At 45.7% G+C, this 20,116-nt stretch overlaps 2 protein-coding genes across 3 annotated transcripts; one reads left to right on the forward strand and one right to left on the reverse strand.

Moving 5' to 3' along the window:
- Positions 1–683: 683 nt before the first annotated feature.
- On the reverse strand, positions 684–12,926 carry LOC307074358 (ER degradation-enhancing alpha-mannosidase-like protein 3). Of its 2 annotated transcripts, XM_079734477.1 has the most exons (21): positions 12,349–12,926; positions 12,037–12,185; positions 11,861–11,906; positions 11,411–11,511; positions 11,051–11,090; positions 10,697–10,809; positions 10,102–10,255; positions 9,369–9,503; positions 8,885–8,990; positions 8,689–8,786; positions 8,067–8,192; positions 7,838–7,921; positions 7,611–7,694; positions 7,290–7,414; positions 6,952–7,117; positions 6,335–6,492; positions 5,940–6,057; positions 5,414–5,587; positions 4,984–5,149; positions 3,806–3,997; positions 684–2,450 (listed from the first exon to the last, which is right to left on the reverse strand). In XM_079734477.1, exons 2-21 carry the CDS (start codon positions 12,126–12,128, stop codon positions 2,128–2,130), a joined length of 2,601 nt encoding a protein of 866 aa, XP_079590603.1. In that variant the 5' UTR covers positions 12,129–12,185; positions 12,349–12,926; the 3' UTR covers positions 684–2,127. The 2 variants fall into 2 exon arrangements, with proteins under 2 accessions (XP_079590603.1, XP_079590602.1); XM_079734476.1 differs by having other exon boundaries at positions 12,037–12,926.
- A 1,641-nt stretch (positions 12,927–14,567) lies between these two features.
- Positions 14,568–20,068, forward strand: anxa3b (annexin A3b). Its single transcript, XM_079735274.1, has 14 exons — positions 14,568–14,685; positions 15,016–15,056; positions 15,256–15,306; positions 15,631–15,718; positions 15,824–15,918; positions 16,048–16,161; positions 17,034–17,124; positions 17,307–17,386; positions 17,760–17,816; positions 18,165–18,258; positions 18,347–18,442; positions 18,925–18,983; positions 19,577–19,699; positions 19,815–20,068. The coding sequence occupies exons 2-14, from the start codon at positions 15,045–15,047 to the stop codon at positions 19,872–19,874; spliced, it is 1,020 nt and encodes a 339-aa protein (XP_079591400.1). The 5' UTR covers positions 14,568–14,685; positions 15,016–15,044; the 3' UTR covers positions 19,875–20,068.
- The last annotated feature ends 48 nt before the right edge of the window (positions 20,069–20,116 follow it).

The following is a 20,116-nucleotide window of genomic DNA, read 5'->3' on the forward strand; positions in this document are numbered from 1 at the left end:
TCATTAGCTGAATAAACATATTATATGCCTTGGCAAGTATATAACAAGCATGATGAAAATTCATGTGTCTGGTCTATGTACATGCAAAAAGCATACAAGCCACCATACATAAATGCTAAGCACAAAATATGTATATATTATTCAGATTGTTGTCAACTAAACTCGAACGGGTGCTTGAGTCATTTCTAAACATAATAACTTATGTTACTTTTAATAATTTGTATCACCCAACTACTCTATGGTCTTTTTTAATAGGTCTATTTCATAAGCATCTGCGAAAAAGTTGTTGTGATCTCTTGGTACAATTTTAATTTTTCTTCTAAGAAGTGTAGGCTACTTGTAGGTCGTTTAAACTTGTAAACTTGAATAACGTCAATGTATGATTCACTTTGCTTTTCAGGAGTTAAAAGTTGGTTATCACACTGCATCAGGTGTGCTCCAGCAAACCACCATGACTTTAGTGCCCCCTAGTGGTGGTTTGGACACGGTGCGCTCACTCTGCCTTGAGGATAGTGATGGTGGTTTGTGCGCTATTGACGCGTCCTCAAATAATACCTGAGGTTGTACTTTGAAATCGTTGCTGAGTTGTCTATATCTTGATACTTTATCAAATGTATTTCAAGATCAAATTGTTTTTAGATTGTTATTTGAAATTTATTGACAGGGCTTAATCAGTGGTACATCAGAAAATAAATAAGTCAGATTTCAGGAGCATGATATGAGAACGAAATAGAACATGCATTCATTTGGCACTTTTCCACTTCACCAACACAAAATAAAACAAAAAACAAAAGCAGAAAAAATAATAAGTATCTTGTTAACAGTAATGGTGCTGGACCACAGACTCAGTCTTGAGGTATACAAGTTGGCAATGCAAGCGTACACAATAGAACAAGACTCCTAAATTGAGAGTATGTTAAGACTTGAAATGAGCAGCAGCACTTTGAAAAGGTCCACTGAAGAGAAGCCACATTCTGGCACCAAACACTGTCTGCATAATGGTCACACAACACCTAACCCAGTCAAATGCATCTCACACAAAGAACATGCAGTGAACTGTGTTGGGGATGAAGTGAGAAAAGGAAAAGGACAGTGAAATTAGCAATATAATCCTTGTTTCTTGCATTTAGGGAAAATAGAAATGACCGAACCATGGATGTTTTCGTAATAATGCCCTTTGTAAGGATTTCCATTTGGAGGTTTTTTTGAATGTGTTTGTATTTCAACATGGGTGAAACAATGTCCAGACGGTGAAGATGAAGAACCATGAGTCTGAGACATTAACCATAACCCATTTTTAACATTGGGCATGATCATGGTTAGCGGTTACAGTAATCATTCACAAAAAATCCAACACTCACACACACACACACTTGAAATTCCCTGAAGTTTGTCCGACGGTATAAAATAAACTAAACAAGTGTTTCCAAATTGGCCCCATTTTACCCTTCATAATTGACACATTAATGAGCAGGTTTGGACCGATTCTAACAACAGGCCACATATGCCGTCTCTAGAAATGAAACAGTAATGCTCCTGAAGAGGAGATTGCTCCACACAATCATGGCCGACCGCTGGATGGGGGGTCCCAGCCAGCTCCTTCCTGACTATCGTCGTTAAAGTTCCAACAGTCACAAAAGTTGAAAACTAAACCATACACTTGCATTGCATAAAAAAAAACAACTAAATACAACTTGTGGTGATTATGTTCTCTAGAGTAAGGTACTTATCATCATCATCCTCATCCTCGTCATCCTCACCATCAGGACCATATAGAAAGTGTGATGGCCTATTTTAGGGCTTTACGGTCTAGCTCGTCCATTTCTTCCACCAGCTGTATGCATATAACATTGAATTACCTAGTTACGCCCCATCAAGCATCCACCACTCACAGGCAGTTAGGGGACCTGGGTACAACCAGACAACTAACTAGCAGACCAACTGGTTTTTAGTTTGACCCTTACACCTGCCCCCGCCCCATTGCAGGGCTACCTCTATGGCAGGGAGGGCCGCGCCATTCTGATACCTGGGAGGGGCCGGTGTCGGGTTAGGGGGCCCAGGCCCGGCCAGTCCGAGGAGGAGAAGACATCCCAGAATATCCAGCTTGGGGGGGGGGGGGGAGGGGGGTCACGGGCGTTCAGAACCTGCCGGCGAGTCGCACAACGCCGTATCTTCATCGTCGGCGCCCGACGCCTTTTCACAGTTTCTTTGCGACTCTGCGTCTCCTACCAGCTTCCCCTCCTCCTCCAGCTGCTGCTGCTCTTCCTCCACCTGCTCCTCCTCCTCCTCCACCTGCTCCTCCTCCTCCTCCTCCTCCTCTTCCTCCTCCTCCTCTTCCAGCAGCATCCCTCCCTTCTCCAGGACAAACTCCAGGGTTGGGCCCTCCGCCGTCTCCCCTTCCCCCGCCAGCCGGAACTTGATGTTCACCCCCAGGGGCTTCTCAGGCTTATCTGGAGAGCAGAGGGGATAACAGCATGACCTCCGTGTCCTGCATCTCAAGTACATCGAACAACGACACCGATAACAACGTACAGTGCCGTTCACTGTGTGTGTGAACGGCACTGTACGTGTGTGTGTGTGTGTGGGGTAGACGGCTGGTTGAAGCAGCCTCACCTGGCCCGAGTCAGACTGATTCGACTCTGGGGGCTGACGGAGGTTGCAGACCTTTGCAGGTGGGGCAGGTCACACCATCGTCGCACTAACTCGCACTAACTCAAGAGCTCTGACGTGCTGGCTCCTCAACACCTGCTCTGCCCGATACAATTCCCGCCATCTGTGCAAATCAACCCGTTTACACGTCCTCCGTCCTGGGGTCCTGTGGTCTGGATGAGCCCAGGGGAGCCAGCGAGGTGGAGGGTGGCGTGGGGGACCGACCGCTACGTTTACGCTCACACGACTTAAGCCAGGACTGCGTCCTGAGAGGAACCCTCCTAGGCTGCGTCGAGAGGAACCCTCCTAGGCTGCGTCGAGAGGAACCCTCCTAGGGTTCCTCTCGACGCAGCCTAGGAGGGTTCCTCTCGACGCGGAGGAACCCTCCTAGGGTTCCTCTCGACGCAGAATAGGAGGGTTCCTCTCGACGCAGAATAGGAGGGTTCCTCTCGACGCGGAGGAACCCTCCTAGGGTTCCTCTCGACGCAGCCCTGTCTTAAGTCGCGTGTGCGTAAACTGTACTGTACATTGTTATTGGTATCGTTGTAAGATGTACTTCAACCCTCCTAGGGATCCTCTCGACGCAGTCCTGGCTTAAGTCGCGTGTGCGTAAACTGTACTGTACATTGTTATTGGTATCGTTGTTAGATGTACTTGAACCCTCTTAGGGATCCTCTCGACGCAGTCCTGTCTTAAGTCGCGTGTGCGTAAACTGTACTGTACATTGTTATTGGTATCGTTGTAAGATGTACTTCAACCCTCCTAGGGATCCTCTCGACGCAGTCCTGGCTTAAGTCGTGTGTGCGTAATCTGTACTGTACATTGTTATTGGTATCGTTGTAAGATGTACTTCAACCCTCCTAGGGATCCTCTCGACGCAGTCCTGGCTTAAGTCGTGTGTGCGTAATCTGTACTGTACATTGTTATTGGTATCGTTGTTAGATGTACTTCAACACTCCTAGGGATCCTCTCGACGCAGTCCTGGCTTAAGTCGCGTGTGCGTAATCTGTACTGTACATTGTTATTGGTATCGTTGTTAGATGTACTTGAACCCTCCTAGGGTTCCTCTCGACGCAGTCCTGGCGTAAGTCACGTGAGCGTAAACGTGGCGGTTTTGCATCGTGGTTCGGAGTCGAGGTGAGCAGTCGGCCCTCACCGTGCCCCAGCTGCCGCTCCTTGGGCAGCAGCAGCACGTCCACGTTGCGGTGCTCTTCCAGGGCGGTGGTGAGCAGCGCCCCCTCGCGGCTGAACAGGAACACCAGGGGCAGGGCGAGGTCGGCCGTGGAGTCCCCGTCGCCCACCATCTGGAACAGAGGGGAGTCCTCGATGTTGCTGCCGTCTCGGTGGTCTGGGGAGGAGAGCGGGGCGGGTGTTGAGCGTTTGTGTTTTGCGCCGGGGAAGATAAAGGAAGATGCCTTAGTGAGACGTAGGGGTGAGGTTGTGGAAACTGTGGCTGACTCTTTGGATCCAAAAATGAACGCTATGTATGCATGTTGATTTCAGGTTTGTTTCAAGTCGATTCAGTCTCCAGGGCAGGGGTCGGCAACTGGCGGCCCGCTGGCCATAACTGGCCCGCCAGACATAATATCTGGCCCACCAGATTATTCTGAAGTTATATTAACTTTTATTTTTTTTTTTTAATATTGAATATCTATATCTGTTAGCTTAAATGTAAGGGGCCGGATACAGTGAACTTTTTTTTCTTTCACAACCATTTTTGAATTTAATTGTATCAAATCCTGCTACTACTCCCGGAAGGTTAGAGACACACTCGTCACGGTCACGCGAAAGATTAAATGAAACGGAAGCCCCCTCTATAGGCCTATATACAACAAGGTAGGTCTGCGTATGGAGTCTAGACCTCTTTAGAATAATTTGCATATTCCCGAATGTTTTTATTTTTTTTGAATGAAGACACCCACATGCAAGAAAGAGTTCAGTCTGAGTGTGGGCCACAAACGCGATTAACTATTTACAAGTGCAAAAAAGCCAACATGTTCTTTATTTTGCTGACCACTTTTGGGTAAGGGACGGGTTAGGGCTTTTTTATCCCGACAAAAGCCTCGTAAGGACAGTTGCACCATGCACACTTCAGCATACAACAGCTCTTTATCACTCCTGTTCCTAAACACAGCAATTTGTTTTCTCCTTTGTTATTGTGTGGAACGTCACTTTAAGCCACATTGTGTTTTTAATGTTTTCATATTTCTGGATAGACAAACTTAACTGAAAAGTTCTATAACAAAGTACCAGTGCAGGCCTACACACCTATGAAGAGGTCTATGAAGGTAGGCTACTCAGCTATGAAGAAGACTATGAAAGTGTGCTACTCACCGATGAAGATGACTCCCGTGGCCCCAGCCTCCTGTAGCCTGCGGGCCTTCCCGGCGAACATGCAGTCCCCGCGTAGCGCAAGTGCTATGTGGCCCCTCAGTTGGTCGGCGTTTTCTATTGGTCCACACGCCGTGTAGGGCGACGCCTTCATGATGCTGCCCTTCACCTGGTGAGCGAGTGAATGTCAGGAGGATGAGTGGAAAAGAAGTTGCACCCAAAGAACGATAAAGTGATGATCATACGCAAAAAAAACACCAAATACTCATATAAAATATACTAAATCAATATAAAACAAAAGGCTTGTATTAAATCAATTTCATAAAACTGTATCAACATCTCCAAACTCTAATCTGCTTAGGGTTTTTACTGTGAAAAGCCTGAAAGACAAATTTGATAAAATTGCGTTTAATGTCTGATCAGTTGTACTGACGCCGTGCTCTTGCTTGGTGAGGTCCATCCCAAACTTGGCGGGCCCGGCGGTCAGGACCGTCCTCCCGAGGAAGGGAGGGGAGATGAGCTGCACGATGTGGGGCACCACCTCCTCCTCCTCCACAGCCTGGCTGAGCTGGGCCACCAGCTTCACCCGGTACACCCCTTTGTGCTCCTGCAGCCAGAGGTACGACGACTTCATCATCAACTCAACAGAGGAACAACGCACATCAATATATTTGGAGTTCCAAACGGCTTCACTCCCTGTATTAAATGCAATGTAACGTGTACGGTGATACATAGAAGCGACACTATATTGTACAATTTTACATTTCAACATCATTTATTCAACTATATTGCAGATGTACGGGGAACATTTCACTTCCTTTTAACAGGACGTAGACGTGTGAATCGGCTTTGTTTATCGTCTTCTGGGATCTCTGATGTTATTACATTGACGAGCCCTCTACTCTCCATCCCTCACCATGTCTGCAGTGTAACCCCACAGAGGTCCAAGCCAGGCCTACCTTCAGGCCCCGGGCCTCCCCCAGGGCGGCCTCGTTCATGGGGGTCAGGGAGATGCCCATGCTCTTCAGGAACTCAACCGGCTCCATGCCGTCATCGTGAAGGGGCAGCTCTATCTCCCTGTGACAACCACACACACAGACAAATTAACACCACAAAGAAATACAACTCCCACACGCATGACAAGCTGTAACCCTCCGCCCGCTCCTGTAACGACAACACATACGTAAACCATGCAAAGAACGGCAACTCCCACACACACACACACACGACCAGCTGTAACCATTCAACCGCCCCTGTGACCACAACTAACACATCAACACCACAAAGAACTACAACTCCCACACCCGCATGGCCGGCGGAACCCCTTGGCCACTGTGCCTGGGTCAACACACACCTGACGGGTATGGAGTTGAAGGGGCGCCCGACCCCGGTGAGGTACTTGTAGCCGTCGCGGATGCTCTTGGCGAAGGACGGGTTGTTGGGGAAGAGGGTCTGGACGCTTGGGCAGGAGTAGGTGAACGGGTCCTCCTCGTGGACCACCAGGGGCGCGTCCTACGGCCACAGACAAGACACACTTTTAGAATGAGGGGAAGAGGTGCTCGGGGAAGTCGAGCCCACAAGCGGTTGGGTTCCCTAGTCAGGTGTTGGGCTCTGCTGGGGACCCCTAATGTGTTGAGTACGTGAGCGGTGAATTGCTTAACGGGGCTAAACTAAGCAAGTCTCAAGAGGTTGTCATTCAGGCAGAAGCACTCATCCCCCAAATATATTCATCTATTTTGACATCTATTTAATATGTTGTTATAAATTCAAATAAGCAGAAAGACCTCCCCATACACAAAACATTTAAATCTAGCGTTGAATGAGAGTGAGTGAGTGAGTGAGTGAGTGAGTGAGTGAGTGAGTGAGTGAGTGAGTGAGTGAGTGAGTGAGTGAGTGAGTGAGTGAGTGAGAGAGTCAGCATGTGCATGTGCGCCTCTGTGTGTGTGAGTGCTTGTGCGTGTGTGTCCTCACGGTGGCGTTGGGCCGGCAGGGCGCCTGGGTGGTGGACAGCGAGACGGGCAGCAGGTGGGCCTCGGTGGTGAAGATGTAGTCGTCGATGTCGAAGGACAGCTGGCTCTTCTCCGAGAACAGCAGGTACAGGTACTTGAACATCTCGGCCAGGAAGAAGGAGTCCATGCTGCGGGCGAGCCACGCGTTAGCATGCATCCCAGTAACACTAAAGTAGCCGTTTGACTCCGAGTCGTTTTGGATCTGTCGAACCATAGCATCCAAAGGATCATGTCCTCATATGGGATAATCCTCCAAGCTGCCCCATGTTCAGAGCGAGTGAGCCGTGAGCCAGTCATTACCGGTCTTCGTGGGTCCCGGTGCGGACGTCCTGCACGGCAGCGAAGCCGCAAGGCACCCTGGCATAGGCGTTGAGCTTCTCCACGATGGACTGGCCCACTCTGAGGTAGTAGGGGTCCCCTGTGGCCTGTGGAGGGCAACATGCATCCTCATCAAACCAAAACACACCCCCTCAGAGGTTCTGGGAGGTAGCGCACTCATAGACTAGTTAGGAACAGCTGGTTCCTATAGTAATCTGGTGTATGTTACGCTTTTACAGAGACTGTTACCAAGGTTTTATTCATATATACCCGTGTAACCAATATGATGAATATGCGCTTTACCTTATAGAGGTAGTAGGTGCTCTCTGCAAACTCTGGCCTCAGTGGATGTTGGCCCCAGTGAACTCTGAACTCTGTGGTAAAAGCCTGCATCAAAAGGGCAAAGTTCGTTAAAGCTGTTCACTCTAAGCTTTATTACATAATTGCCAGTTGTTAGCCATTCTTTGTTTGCAAGTGTTGCAAAGAGGCTTGAGGAGAGGCTAGAGGATCAGCTCGAGGATAACCCATACCTCTGGTAGGAACTTGTGCTGTTTGGTGACCTGGTAGAGCATCTCGTGTGTTTCGATGGCGGGCTTCAGATCCCCTCGTAAAACCTGTGGGGCGGAGGGCATTCATCTCTATAGCTTGATAAACCATCAGATGGCGGAAGGCAGTGATTGCAGTCGCGCTGGTAATCCAGCTGTGGCGCTGCACCGCTGATGGGAGACACCCAACAGATAAGAGGCCGGGGGCACCAACCTGCAGGCCGGGGAAGAAAGCCAGGAGGGAGTCCATCCAGCTGCGCACGCTCACGGTGGGGTTGTGCATGTGCACATTGAGCAGCAGGGGGGGCTGGCTGATGTACTTCATGATGGCGCTGTAATGCTGCAGCGAAGGAGCGAAGGAGAGCATTCGCTTAAGAAAAACAACCCCTTATAAAGACATTGAGGAGCAGGTAGGGGTTACGCCCAAATTACACTTCTGCGTCCAGCATTTATGGCAAGCTCGAAGAAGATCTGTGTCGCTTCACAGAGTACACAGCAATTTAAATGGATCAGACTCGGTCTTGCAAATATGAACTGGCTCGTGGGTCAACATTCATTTAGGGCCAGAAAACCCAATACTTGTGTACGTGTGAATGTGACGTAGAAGTATAAGTGCAGGCCCCTCTGCAAACTTTTTATTCAAAACCAGTCAGGACCATTGAACCAGGGCTATAAAAGCAGGGCTGTAAATCAAGTTTCAGGTTGGCTTTTCTACCCTAACCCCTGGCAAAATATAGCAAAACAACTGTGGGACGTTATTCATCGCTTTAGCAAACCGTAACAGGCCAAGAGACAGCAGAAAGAGAGCCATATTTAAAAGTAAAACATGAACTTACAATATTGAACCTTTCCAGGAACACACTGTCTCCCAGCAGGATGTAGGCCTTCATCAGGTACTCGTAGTAGGAGTCGATACCAGCACCAACTCCACTGTCTACAAACACAAAGGGCGAGAAAGTGATAATTAGTCACGTCTGAATAACATTTGCTACCAAGTAGAGCCCATGTCCACATGTGTTCTGTGAGCCTCACCTCGGCGGACCCAGTCTCCGCTGTGTATGTTGATGACGGTCCCGACCAGATCACTGCCTCTCTGTCTCTTCTCCCAAAGGACGTCCAGAGCCTTCCTCGCGTGTTCCTGTGAGAGAGGCGGTAACGCACGGGTGGAAGATGACGCCAACCACCAACTGCTGTTGTCATTGTGATCCGCATTACGGCAAAAAGCATGTGTCGCTTCATTGGAACACATGCTTCATCGGGATGAGCAAAGACCGAAGCATCGGTCACTGAGGCAGAAGTATAATCAAAATAATAACAGACATCAGAAGCGACCAACAAGACACAGCGACCCATTCCTCTCCTGTCTTCCTCCCACACAGGTGCTTAATATCAACTATGAGTGTCACCGCCCACCACAGTGTCGGGGAAAGCCCACGATAATCCCTGGCCGTCAAAGCCCCGTTCTTTATCTTTTGGCCACGTGGGCGGGGATTGCGTCGCCATGGCGACCACAAACCTCAAACACCGTTTCCCCGGAGAGCCTGCTGAGGGCGGCGAACTCCAGGATCATGGTGCCGGCGCAGGCGGTGCAGGTGTCCGACTCGGTCCCGGTGCGGGACAGAGGGCTGACCACGCCGTGCTTCAGGTTCACCTGGAAGCAGAGAGTTTAGTGTTATAACACGCAAGGATGGTTTACTATGGTAAACGTAAAGATTATTTATGCTATGGCCGTTTGACTTTGTATTAAAAAATACTTTTTGAACGAGGGAATGGATTGTGCCTGCTCACAAAGAGATAACAAAACTGCAATTCTCCATTAGATAAACAACCCCAAATGTGCTGATTGTTGCTGATGGATTTAGACTTTTAGATGGCAGCCCACTCACTTGTGGTTGTGTGTCTCGTTGCTCTTTTAGCCAAACCTAGAATCATTTATTATTCCAGGACTTAAGTTTTAATCTATTTGGTTAAATTTCGACAAATCTGGCATCTTAAGTCCAAAGAGTGCGTACATTTGTAGAGCGACCAAAATAAAGAAACAGAATAATCATATTTTCATATTCATATTGAGGACAAAGCACCCATAAAAACACTCCGACACCATATTGCATCCGTCCCAACTCAGCCGTGGGCTTCGAGCTCAGGACTGAAGGGGTCAATGGGGTATATTTACAAATCGGCGACAACCTTTGCCTACGCAATACAATGCGAGAAAGCCCCTCCTCCGACCATGAGTGACGATGTATTACCCGGGGGTAGGGAAGGCCGCTGGTGGTGTTGAAGGCAGGCAGCAGCCTGTGGCCCAGCTCCTTTGCCATGTGGAGCAGCTCGTCCTGGTACCACTGCATCCTGTCGCCCCGCTGCCTCAGCATGTCGGCCATCACGTGGGCCCCCAGGAGCCCTCTGGAAACGGCACCCAGGAGGACACACACCATGCAATTCAGTTTAGCAGACGCTTTTGATCCACAGCGCGTATCGTGCAGTGAGCTCCGATCACCGATTATTGAGGGTAGGGTCTTAGGCATTTTGCTCAAGGATGCCTACAGGGAGACTGTGGACATGGTTGTTCTTTTACAACTAAGTGTGAAGGAATTTCCTCACCGACTTTAGTCGCGGACATCGTGATTCACCTCCTAGTTATTTAGTGACAATTAGTGCTAGTCTGTAGCCTGAACTTCTGGTTTTGCTTATATTGGTATAGCTTTATATTTATATAAATATGTTATTTTTATCTTTTTTTATCGCAAGACAAAGTCAACATTCTTATTTGATTTGAGATAGCAATGGAAAAAACATTGGGGAGTTTTAAGACACATTCAAGTGTTTTCATCGGATACTACATACCCCAGCACTCTGATGTTGGTCTCAAACACAGAGACAACAACATCATTGTCCAGCCGCACGTCCTTCAAAGTCTTTCTCACCCCCTCTTCGAATTCATCAAGCTTGTTCAATACCTGTGAACACACACACACACACACACACACACACACACACACACACACACACACACACACACACACACACACTTTAGGTTTGCATTTGATCAAGGCATGCAAGCCTAATATAAAACCATCTGACTGGTAGTCAAATGATTCTGCTGTCTCGCACCTCCGTACTGATTCACAGTACACACTTCACAAGACGCCAGCGTACAGATACTACCTTTTAAAAAAGTAAAGTGGATAACTAACTCACCACCAAGGTATCTAGGGTGTCGATCAGCGTCAGAGAGAACCTACAATACAAAAGGAAAAGTAAGTAGAGACTACAGACCAAGGAAGAACATCAGAAGAAGATAAATCGTAATTCAAACGACTATCAAATCTCGATGACGTCATTGTGAAAGGTAGTATACTATGATAGGGCTGAGTCTGAGGACAGTGAGATACACTAACGAACAAACAGGGATGGCCCATCTGATCTTTGGCCTTATCTTATCTGTGGTCGAGATGTCCTTGCATATGGATTTCCCTTGGATACAATGGAGACCTTGTTCAACATGTAGCTCTGGTGTCTAAGCCGGTCACAGTGACACGACTAACAGCCTGAACTTACTTCCCCAGGGAGTCGTCTATGTCCCCTCGGTTGGGTTCCAGACCGCGGACTCTTCCACGACAACTCAAGGGCATCAGCTCATCAGCTGGGTAGGCGTATTTCTGGAGCAGCACAGATAGACAATGATTCAGCCGTGTTCCTCATTTGATGTGAATGGACAAAGCCTTAACATCAGCTGCAAAAAGTGTTATCATTAAAATGATACCGTTGAATTGGCTTTAAAGCCAAGCTCTATTTTACGACAAAATCAAACAGCATCCGTGGTCATTACATCCACTCAATGGACACAACCATCAGGTAAGGTCTGACTTCTTATGTCATGATAGCCAAATCTAGTCTTCCAGGATAGCAACACCCATTAGCCACTAAAAATGTGTTCCAATGTATGATTCGACATGCACATGGCCCATCCAAAACACATTTAATTCATATAAAGTTAAACTTCCTTACCATGTAGCTTCCGTAAGCATGGTCAAACATCTCAACAACCTGGTCCCTGGATGAACACAATTAAAAAACAAATGTTCAAATAATAAGAAAGGGAACCATGTGAGTTGACAATGTGTGGCTTGATAACAGCAGAAAGATGAGTGTTTGGTAGAAAGCCAAACACTCATGTCATCTACCTGATAACAGACTTCTCCTCTGGTGTCATGTGTTGGCTCTCGTGACAACTCGCCCATCCACAAAGAAGAGTGAGAAGCAGAGTCTTGAGCATCGTTCCGGGGACCAGAGGGTAGCCTCGACCCGTTGCCGTCCAGCAATGACCTACTTGCTTCATTTATGGTCAGGCTGTTTAGTGTCAACGGACACCCACCCTTTTCTAGCCCAGCGTCCACACAAACACTACAACACTACAATCGAGCAGAATGCACCCCCTCCAGAATGGACATCATGCTCTAAGGTACGAATGGTGTGATGGGTGTAAGCTTGCTTACTTCTGTAGGTTAACTTCCAGGCGGTGGGGTCATGTGTTCATCCTGTAGAAGCATTCAACTGTACTTAACCTCATAATGCCGATACTCCAAAGGTATACAATTTAATCCATTCGCTAGTGAGGTGCCCTGCAGAGCATGACCTGCCAAGTCTCGGCGTTAGTTAAAGTCACAAAGCCAAGGGAAAAACAGCTGGCTTCTATAATTGACTACCGTTACTTGTGTTACCGATACTGGGAACATAACATGCCTGTACCAAACCAGCGGCTTACACAATACGTGAGCCGGGGGGCTAACGCTAGCCAATCAACAAAGAGACAGAGTGGGTCCGTAGTGTAACATCACGGCTAGCTTCGGTGGACTCCGGTCGCTATCTGACCCAATGGTACGGGGCGTGAAGCCCGAATCCTCTCCGTTACAGCCGCCTGGGAGATACATGACCCAGACCTTCGCTGACACGTATATGGAGCCCGGGATCTCTGGCTGGCTGTCGTGTGTCGCGCTGTCACAGAACTGTCAGGCTCCTTCTCTCGCCAACGATTAGCCTTGACCCACTTCCTGGGAGTCTCCGAAAAACACTGTCAGACGTCATCGATTGTGATAAGCGTTGTGATAGGTGGATAGTAGCTTCGTTCTCGTCTCGCGTTTTTGGCGAGAGAGGGCGGGGCGCTTGTGGGAAGTATTAGACCGGATATAACGTTGCAGCAGACCGGGATTAACGTGACAATTAAGGATCCTCTCTCTGTCATTTGAATAAACATATAATGAGGAATCATCTGCTATGATTGGTCGTTATGCCCAAGCGTTGTCAAAAGTTATTTCAGGAACTATCGGACCCGACTTCTCTCTATCGTCAATATATTTATAGAATATATCAGAATTACTTTTAATAGCCTTTACGCACATTTTGATTCGAGTTGAAAGGAGAAGTTAGAATTTACATTGACATGCAGTGCAATAACACTTTTTTGTTATTCTTTTATGAAAGTGGATTTATACTGATTGAAATATGATCATAAATTAATACAGTTTTCTGTTTGTTGTCCAAGGGATGGTTGCAGAGGAGAAGCAGCTGTAACTGTACCGTTGCATGTGTGTTAAATATGCCTGCATGGTTTGACTTTAAAGGGCCTGCATTAAGATAGTATTATAAGAGCAATGTATCTGTTATAAAAGGTCCATGGGTGTTAGCTACATTAAGTGTGTAGATATAGGAGCCTCTAGCGGTGAGGCTGCAGATTGCCTTTTTAATAAAGTCAGGTTGACTTTATCGTATACAAAAACGGACCTCTAGTTTGCACTTTACAAATCAACCCACCTTTTTATATTCCTAGGCCTCATCTTAAAATATTTGGCTACACCAGTTTTGACTGTATACTAGCTATATTCTATACCTCAAGCCACTGTTACAAACAAAGATGCTAGTCATTACAATGCTGATGTTACCATCTTATAAATCTAAATATTAGGTTACAGTCACATGATATGTCTACTTATTATTACTAACACAAGCGCTGTTGTCGCTCTTTCGGGTTCTTGTCCCCTTCCCTCAAAGATGACCTAATTGCCTCCAAGTAGATGCACATAGGTAGGCAGCCGTGGTGAATCATGCATCCACTTGTTTGAAGGCGTCAGTGCTCTGTATTGCCTCATTTCTTAACGACTACCCGCCCCATGTAATCCATTGTCAGCCGATATAATTGGATATAATTGTTCGAAACATGAAAGATTACTTGTAAAACTGACATGAATTGAAGCAATTTAATCCAAGAAGCTTTGATTAATAAACCACAAAATACTACGGGTCTATAACCTTCAGAGTACGCCTACATGGACACGCATCTGTTCCTCTTCCCCGTTCACGTCCATGTTCTCTTCCCTATCCCAGCCAGGCTGAAGGAGGATCCGGGATGTAGCGTTATCCCGGTCTACCACAGCGCAATTTGTGGTGTGTCGCTTCCGATCCCTGCTTCCTATGAACTATGTACGGCAGTTCACAGTTCCAGGGGTGAGACGAAGAACAAAATAGGCAGAAAAACAACAGCAACTACAAGAATAATATATTTGATTTTTTTTACGAGCATGTTCACGAAGCAATACCCGAAATATGTAAAGGAACGGATATCTCTCTGTCGAAAGTCCCTCCCCCTCTTTCACCTCTCCCCGTTAAGCCCCATGTACCTGATAGTCCCTCCCATAACGCTAACCAGGAGCATCTCAAGCGAGGTGGGCTCCCAGCCCATGGGCGTTCCTTATCAGTAACTTTACTAAAAGGTGCGGCAAGCTGCCAAAGTAATCTTTTGTAAAGCCTCCTGACTGAGTCCTCGTTGCTTTTCCAAGGTGAGCAAATTCATATTTGTGGTGTCTTTTAACAAGATAATTGTTAATCGAACTTTCCGGTTATAACGCACATCTGTTTAGTACTACGTTACCCTATTAGTATTATATGGATGCTCGTTACAGATTTAGTGATTTACTGTTTAACATGCTTGGCTGTAGGCTACTCCTATTGGCGTCAAAGTTGTTTGTTGAAATAATTATGTAAACAGTGAATTTATTTACGTCACGTCATTTGAACAGATAAAGCAGTATAGAAAGGGGTAATTGTGGAACTCGATCTAAATAGGCCTACACCCTGTTAACAAATCAATGTTATGATGTTATACCCAGTTTCTGACCTAACCTCAAACCGAAGAAAAATGTCTGTGTGGGTGAGTATTCTCATTTAGACAAACAGTACATTACAGAAGTGTGTGTGTGTGTGTGTGTGTGTGTGTGTGTGTGTGTGTGTGTGTGTGTGTGTGTGTGTGTGTGTGTGTGTGTGTGTGTGTGTGATAGAGAGGCCTCATTATTCTAAAGACAATAGGTATTGATTGCACGATTATTCATTACTTATTATGACTTGCCCAGGATGATCTGGATCTGATGTTGGACTCTCCAACGCCCTCGCTGTCTGTAGCTGTAAGTGGTGAACATTTAGGACTGTCGTTTTCGTTTATTTACTACATGAGCAGTTGTAAAATACTAAGTAAACACACACACACACCCCACACACCACACACCACACACACTTTGCATTTCAAATGTTGGACTCCAATGGATGGCTGTAGATGGCCCAGATATTACTGCAACCTTTGTGAGCGCTTTTAACTGGAGCTAAAATCTGATGAATAGAATTTGTAGGTATCAAAATATCAACTTGTTATTCACCAGGACAAATAAATGATGTTTTAGAATCGGAAATAGCTTCCTTAAAATGACGATCATGTTCTGTTTGTGCTCCAGTCCAGTGCGAGGGGAACTGTTAAGGCCAGCGCAAATTTAAAAATGGCAGATGACGTATCAGTGTTGAGGAAAGCCATGGAGGGCTTGGGTGAGTTCATACACAAATATTTCACCTAATATATACATCTCTCATACTCGCACCCACCTGAAATGAAGAATATAACCTGGATGTGTCTGGTTCTCTGGTCTGCAGGCACCACTGAGAAGAAACTGGTCGATGTTCTGACCCAGAGGAGTAACGCCCAGCGTCTGCTCATCAGTGATGCGTATCAGAAGGCCACGGGCAGGGTACACACTCAGCCTCCATCTTGAATATCAACTGTCCAACACAACAACACCATAAGGCTCGGATGGCAGTGGACTCTTAATTCTGTTCTCCAAATAATAGAATTCTTTCTTCTCTAACTCCTCTTTCAGACCCTGATAGACGACCTGAAGGGTGACACAGGTGGAGACTTTGAGGATGTTCTGGTTGCCCTGGTAACCCCTCCTGATGTCTACGACTGTCGGGAGATCATCAGCGCCATTAAGGCAAGGCTCTGGTGCATTAGAAAACACTTCTTCAGAGAAAGGGCCATTACATCCAACGGAACATGCAGGATAGCTCTCCTGCCCTGCCCATAAGAAAGGCTGGGGCACTACAACTGGAGTTGGTTTCCAGACGCTAAACTGCAGAGCCGCCCACTGCTTCTACCATAGGATATGTCGAATGTAGAGAGATAATTGTTTTTCCCACAGGGTTAATGAAGTATATTTTCTTATTATGGTGGTTCATTCATCTATAATCAGAAGGCAATTTATCGCCAAAGAATTTTTAAAATTCATGGATATATGGGCATGAAATACAACACAATATCATGGATATTTATACTAAATGTCACCACATCAATATGGGGTATTTCCCCATATGATTTATCTTACCCATTTATAACATGCTTTTCTTCAGGGGTGTTATGTTTAGGGATTCAGCCCCTATGAATCACCACGCAGGCGTGGTCACAGTTCATACCCCGCCAAAAAACTTGTGTAAAATCAGTGAATCATCAGAGGTTGAGAACGTCCACAGGAAACTGAAGGTTAGCAGTTAGCGGTTTGGCCAGTTAGTCAACATCTGACTGAGACATCTGGATAAGGGTCTCTAAAGGACACCACGTCCAGCGACTGTGTAAGGTTGATCCTGAGTTACATCACAGACGATCTGTTAAAGAGCTTTGGAAGATTGTAACATCACATATTATGTGGTCAAGAGTCTTGGAAAGTTGTGTGTTACTTCACAGATGAAGTGTTCAAGAGCTTTGGAAAACTGTAACATCATACATGATGTGTTCGGAAGACTTGTTAAATCTCTTATGGCAACGCACGTGATGCCACTGATGCTTATCTTTACACTGTTCCATGTCTAGGGGGCTGGGACCACAGAAAGTGTCCTGACGGAAATGTTTGCCTCCAGAACTAACAAACAGATAGTTGCATTTACCGCTGCGTATCTGGCTGGTAAGCGTCGCAACCTAACTCAACTCCTTCCTCTATGGCCAGATAAAATATTGTGTTATTATATATAATATTGTGTTTCTTCTGACAAATGTAGTTGTTGTAATTCCCTTTGGATAAAAGCGTCTCCTAAATGCCATAAATGTTAATGTAAATGTCCATTTATTTTGCGTTTTTGTTCCTAGAAACGGGGAAGGCTTTGTCGCACGATCTCCAGTCAGAGGTATCGGGGGATTACGGAAAAGCCCTGATATTGCTGTCTGAGGTAGCGTACAGTTCAACACATTAGGGTGTGGCAGGGAGAAAGCATCAAGCTTTGCAGCTGCCTGGGAATACACTCCAAGACGAATACACAGCTTGTATCTTTTGCTCATACTCATATTGTAGATGCAGGGAGTTGTGAGCAGTGTTATATCTCCGGTCATCAAAGTTCAAGCACAAGGAATTCATGGAATGTCAATTTTTTCAAGGGGAGTTTTTCCCTAATAAATGTTTCTTTCTAGTCCAAAATCTGGTCGTTAAATGCAATTTTGTGATAACAAAATTAAATAAATCATATTTTCTAAAAAGAATGTATCTAAGATGATTTTATTCAAAATGACACACATTCACAGCTGACTTTAACTCTGTCCTTGCAGGGGAAGAGAGACGAGAGCACCAAAGTTGATTCGGCCAAAGCCAAGGCGGATGCTAAGGTGTGTTTGTGTCCCACTTCCCCCTCCTCCCTATGTAAACAAGCCATGCCATTTTTTCCTTGTGGGCAAGGTTAGACAAGGGCCTAGTCAGGTTATATGATTCAAATGATCATGTCGAAGACTGCCAGTGTGGCCCAATGTCAACAAGGTGATCATCAAATCTTTATAAATACAATCTAGCACAACTACTAAAGGATGCTATTCAAGAAAGCATTTCAAACGACCCTGTAATGATTGAACTAGCAATTAGCTTTGCAAATTGTTTGGTTTGAAGAATTTGTAAATAAGTTTCAGTATGGGTTGTACCACGTTCACCTTCTACACTTCTTTACCCATGTGTCTCTTCAGATCCTCTATGAAGCCGGGGAGAAGAAGTGGGGCACAGATGAGAGCAAGTTTGTGGACATCCTGTGCCACAGCAGTGTCCCCCAGCTCCGGCAGAGTGAGTTGATACACAGACCGTCTGTGTGTTCCTCAATGCGTTTGTCCTTCCCCATGGTTTTAACATTGCGCGGGTCTTTTTTCGACAGCCATGGTGGAGTACAAGAGCATCAGCAAGAAGAGTCTGCAGGAGAGCATCGAGGGGGAGATGTCCGGGAATCTGGAGGATCTCCTGGTCGCCATAGGTACGGACCACACCTGAATAATAGTCACATTCTTCACTGTGGCACATTTCCCACGGCCACATATTAATGCCAACATAAGAAACATTAACAGACCCAGTACCGAGTCATAGCCAAATATTGTCCTATTACAGTGTTAAAAAGACACTCTTAGCAGAATGCTTCAGATACACGATTTCATTATAAATAGGATCAGTGGGCTTTCCCGCCATCAGACTGTCTGTAGAGTCACCTGATGTGGTTCAGCTTCTTGTGTTCCAACAAGAAGCTGAAGTCGTATAAAAGGATTTAGATATGAGAAAAAGAATCTCGGTAGAACTAGTTACTGTGTCTTTCTTATTTGATATTCTTGTGGCCTTATTAATACACGCATACATTTCAACTTTGTTTGCTGTATTGTGCACGTAATATGACTGCATCTTCTTTATACTACCATCACATCACCTCCTAAATGCCGCTTCCAACCTGCTTGTGGATCTTTTCAGTGAAGTGTGCGAAGAGCACCCCCACCTATCTGGCAGAGAGGCTGTTCAAGGGGATGAAGGTAAGCTACTACTGCAGCTATTCTGTTTGTGCTTGAACAACAGTGCCAAGCCTTCGCTACAGACCCACACATTGTGTGTGTGCCACATCTCTGACTGGCTGTGGACAAGAATGTCACACTGGACTAAAAATGTAAACTGTCGCTTTTCCTTTAAACCGATGGTATGCACATATTGAGTTTACCAGGAATTTGTCTGAGGTGAACATAAGATTTGATGAGCTATGTTTCATTTACCTTTCAAATGATACATCGTTTTTTGCTATGTTCAGTACCTAGTGTATTCTTTGACCATGAACATAGTTTCAAACGTTTGTACCATAGAAAGTATGCTATACTGTAAGTATATTCTTTTGAATAGTTTTATCTTCCTTTTGTACAATTGAAACATATTACATTTATACCATGGATAATCGACTATCCAATTTAAGTGATCTTTTATAAAATTGTGTGTACAATTGAGAGGCATCTAGTGAAACTGTTTAATTTTTTTCTGCCATCCCATCAACTCCACCCTTCAAGGTTAGAACACCTGCATAAAGAAGCTTGACATATTCTAGCCTGTACCTTTACTTTACGTGTGTGTGTGTGACTAGGGCCCGGGAACGACTGAGTCCATCCTGACCAGAATTATAGTGAGCCGCTCAGAGCTGGACTTGCTCGATATCAGAGCGGACTACAAAAAGCTGTTCGGAACCTCCCTCTACTCTGCTTTAACGGTAAACAACATGAACACACGCATTGAATATATTTATAATTGCCGATATTATACACAGCAGGAACCATATTTATCCATGTGAAATGTTTGGGCTAATCTTAATTCAATCTTTCCAGTCTGAGGTTTCCGGGGACTATGGTGAATGTCTGAAGCGTCTCTGTGGTGGAGAGGACTGAAGACACGTTTGATGAGGAACATACGACCTGTTTTAACCCCTGGAATGAGGAATAGGACGGGAGATGGCAGCCATTGCTGCACTAATGTTTGTGCTTGTGTCTATAATTAAGTGTTGAACGAACGCATAAGCCAAAATGCTGTTGCCAAATGTGTCAATGTTTTAGAAATAAAATATCTAAGCTCTGATAAATAATTGTCATCTTTCTAATCAACATGCTAATATTGAATGTTTTTCATCAAA

The sequence above is a fragment of the Pollachius pollachius genome (genome assembly GCF_949987615.1).
Source record: "Pollachius pollachius genome assembly, chromosome: 4".
Lineage (NCBI taxonomy): Eukaryota > Metazoa > Chordata > Actinopteri > Gadiformes > Gadidae > Pollachius > Pollachius pollachius.